The sequence below is a fragment of the Gallinula chloropus genome (genome assembly GCF_964237585.1).
Source record: "Gallinula chloropus genome assembly, chromosome: 24".
NCBI classification, from domain to species: Eukaryota; Metazoa; Chordata; class Aves; order Gruiformes; family Rallidae; genus Gallinula; species Gallinula chloropus.
Genome location: NC_140109.1, coordinates 7,862,032 through 7,865,541, shown reverse-complemented (window position 1 = coordinate 7,865,541; position 3,510 = coordinate 7,862,032). Strand labels below are relative to the sequence as shown.

Below are 3,510 nucleotides of genomic sequence, written 5' to 3'. Positions count from 1 at the left end.
ATGTTTTCCAACTCTGTGAAGCTCAAAGTATAACCCAGAGTGGCATCTGAATGACCAAAGAGCATGTGGAGGTGGAAACCTGTTGAAAACTGCTGAAGTTCACCTGGTCTGCAGAAAAGAAGTCCTTAGGCATGGCCGTATGGTCAGGAGATATTGAAAAACCTGAATGATGGAAATGAATGAGACAGACTGGCATTAATGCAGGTAAAGGGGAAGGTGAATATTTCTTCTGCTCCCATGTCTGAGTCAAACACCACCAGGAGATCCTGCATTAGGAATGGGATGAACATGGGCGATGTTATTAAAGCTTAGACACACTGAGAGTAAAAAACCCCAACAACTAATAAACCCACTAGATAAAGACTGATCCTAACATGAGTTACCATGGCCAGCAATGTGCAGAAGATGAGCTGCTTAGAAACATCCAGTCATCAGTTTCCACATGGCATCCTTGAGCTCCTGGTTCCTCATGCTGTAGATGAGGGGGTTCACTGCTGGTGGAACCACCAAGTAAAGAAATGACAATACCAGGTCCAGAAATAGGGAAGAGATGGAGGGGGGCTTCAGGTTGGCAAACACACCAGTGCTGATAAACAGAGATACCACAGCCAGGTGAGGGAGGCAGGTGGAAAAGGCTTTGTGCCGTCCCTGCTGCGAGGGGATCCTCAGCACAGCCCTGAAGATCTGCACATAGGACACCACAATGAACACAAAACAGCCAAAAGCAAAAGAGGCACTGACCACAATGAGTCCAGTTTCCCTGAGGTAGGCATCTGAGCAGGAGAGCTTGAGGATCTGGGGGATTTCACAGAAGAACTGGTCAAGGCCATTGCCCTTGCAGAGGGGCAGTGAAAATGTATTGGCTGTGTGCAGCACAGCATTGAGAAACCCAATGCCCCAGGCAGCTGCTGCCATGTGGACACAAGCTCTGCTGCCCAGGAGGGTCCCGTAGTGCAGGGGGTGGCAAATGGCAATGTAGCGGTCATAGGCCATGATAGTGAGAAGAGAAAACTCTGCACCAGCCAAGAAGAAAACCAGGAAGACCTGTGCAGCACATCCCCAGAACGAGATTGCCCTGGTGTCCCTCAAGGAATTAGCCATGGATTTTGGAAGAATGGTTGACATGCATCCCATGTCGAGCAGTGAAAGGTTGAGGAGGAAGAAGTACATGGGGGTGTGGAGGTGGTGGTTACAGGCTATGGTGATGATGATGAGGCCATTGCCCAGGAGAGCAGCCAGGTAGATGCCCAGGAAGAGGCAGAAGTGCAGGAGCTGCAGCTCCCGTGTGTCTGCAAAGGGCAGGAGGAGGAACTGGCTGATGGAACTGCTGCTGTTGGACATCTGCTGCTGTCAGGTGTGGAGACCTGTCCAAGGAAGAAAAGGAACTGTGAAAAGTTATGTAACAATTCTCTGAGGAAAACCATTTAGGGAACACCCTCAGATTGACTGGCTGTATTCAGGAAGACCTTTCTCAGGTACTTTTTGGGAGGTCTGATTTGTGCTGGGTTGAGTGTGCCACTGCTGGGAGGAGGATAAGCTGTGGGCTCTAGAGAACGCAATCCTGCCTAGCAGCAGTAAGTAAATAGAAGGATGGCCTGAACTCAGTCTAAATCCCCTGTGGATAGGAAGGAGCTGAGGAGTGTTTCTCCTGTCAGAACTCCCTGACATTGCTGCTGCAGTGCCAGTGAAACCTTCCCCTGAGTGCGGAGTGGGGAGAGCTGCTCTGTCCATCAGCCCTGCTCTCAGCTGCCCTGTGCTGGACGCTCTCTGATCACACCCTGCTCTTCCCTCCAGAAGAAACTGGACCCCACAGAGAGCTGAGGAATCCAGTCTCGCAGGGCAGAGCTCCAAAGCCCTCCTGCAGTCTCATCCTACCCAAGGAGGATCTCAGCTCCCTGCTCCCAGCCAGGGACACACAGGGCTCAGTGCAGCTGCCCACACACAGGTGATGAGTGGCATTGCCACGGCCTCTGTGCCGAGATGTCTCCTGCATGGGGCTCCTCTCTGGGGCACAAGAGTCCCTGGCAGAGCGGTGCCATCGTGGGAGGCAGCCTGCAGCCCAGAAGGAGCTGCCTGGAAGTCCTCAGTCCTACAAATGGGGGTCCTGAAGTGAGGGTCAGCTCAGTTCCAGCCCCACTACATCTCCAGGTAATGCTGGGACACAGACAGCAAGGACAGGAGGGTAAACATTGAGAAATGTTCTAGTCAAGGCTGGAAGGACAGAGACAGACAGACAGGCACTCAGGGGTTTCTCCTCATATGGGTTATGTTGCCAAGGAGAAGACTCAGCCTGAAACACTGGAACTCTGAATGGTGACTCTATAGTGTCTGGCAGAAACCTGGTGGTTGCTGCAGGAAAGTTTCAGCACTGCTGGGGATTTCAGGGACATCTCAAATCCCCACTGCCAGGGCATTACTGGCATCAGCTCCTTCTCCCTCCCTGACAGTGTCTCTGCTGCCTGGAGCTGTAACTGCAGATCCTTCCCTTTGCACATCTCACCTCCTGCTCTGTGCTCACAGACCTCATCCAACCTGCCCTGTGCTCAGCTCTGCTCTGCAGACCCCTCCTGCCATCAGGGCACTGCCCCAGGGAACCTCTGTGTGTGCAGGGCTCAGCCTAGGCTCCAACAGCTTCATGAGAATCAAGATTTCACTGCATATTCTCAAGGGGAGAAATAAGTTCTCATCTACCACACTCAGCACAGCCCACAGGAGAGGAAAAGTCAAAGCAAAGACTCTGCCTTTGGAGAAATATTCTCTTTGGCATTTCTCAAGGATCAGCTCTGGCTGGGAGCAAAGCTGACCCAGGCAGCACTTTCTTACAGCAGAAGGACCTTACGTTGCCCTTCCCTGGGTCACTGCTTTAACCCAGAGGTGCTGTCTATATCCCTGTGGAAAGCCCAGCAGGCAGGCTGAGTGCTGACCCTGGCAGCAGCAGAGTCCCTGCCCCAGCACACAGACCCTGGGTCACATGGAGCCTGCTCACAAGGACAGCCCTGGGTACCTCTCAACCATGCCCAGGAGAAGACAGCTGTCCTGCCCTGTCCTCCTAATAGGGCGTATGGGGATGCCTTCCATGCAGCACCTTCTTGTCCTATAGAGAATCTACCTTCCTGACAGACCCCACACACTGTCCCATGTTCCAGCTTTAGGAGATCCCTCCAGGAACAGAACCTGCATTGCTCTGCACCCACAGACATACCAGGGAGATACTCACAGGTAGAGTGCTGAGGATATTTCTCATCCAGTGACCTCTCAGCATCTGTCAGCTCTCTCAACCTCTCAGGTCTCCCCTTGATGCCTACAGGCAGTGTCCCCAGCCCTGTGTGCTTGGCAGAGGAGCTACTCTGTGGCAGAGCTGTCCCTCATCATTGCTGTAATATTTCATCAGCTCCCACTGTCCCAGGAGTCCAGCCCAGCTACAGCAGAGGAGCAGGTGAAGGCGTCACGTACTCCTTGGCTCCTCTGAGTTGTTCCTGAAGCTCCAGGGAACCAACTTGGAAAGACACT

General features: G+C 52.8%; 1 protein-coding gene across 1 annotated transcript; it reads right to left on the bottom strand.

Moving 5' to 3' along the window:
- Positions 1-414: 414 nt before the first annotated feature.
- LOC311200687 (olfactory receptor 14A16-like) lies at positions 415-1,341 on the bottom strand (the record flags this gene model as incomplete). The annotated part of the gene is made up of 1 exon (XM_084274968.1): positions 415-1,341. One exon carries the CDS (start codon positions 1,339-1,341, stop codon positions 415-417), a length of 927 nt encoding a protein of 308 aa, XP_084131094.1.
- Between the last annotated feature and the right edge of the window lie 2,169 nt (positions 1,342-3,510).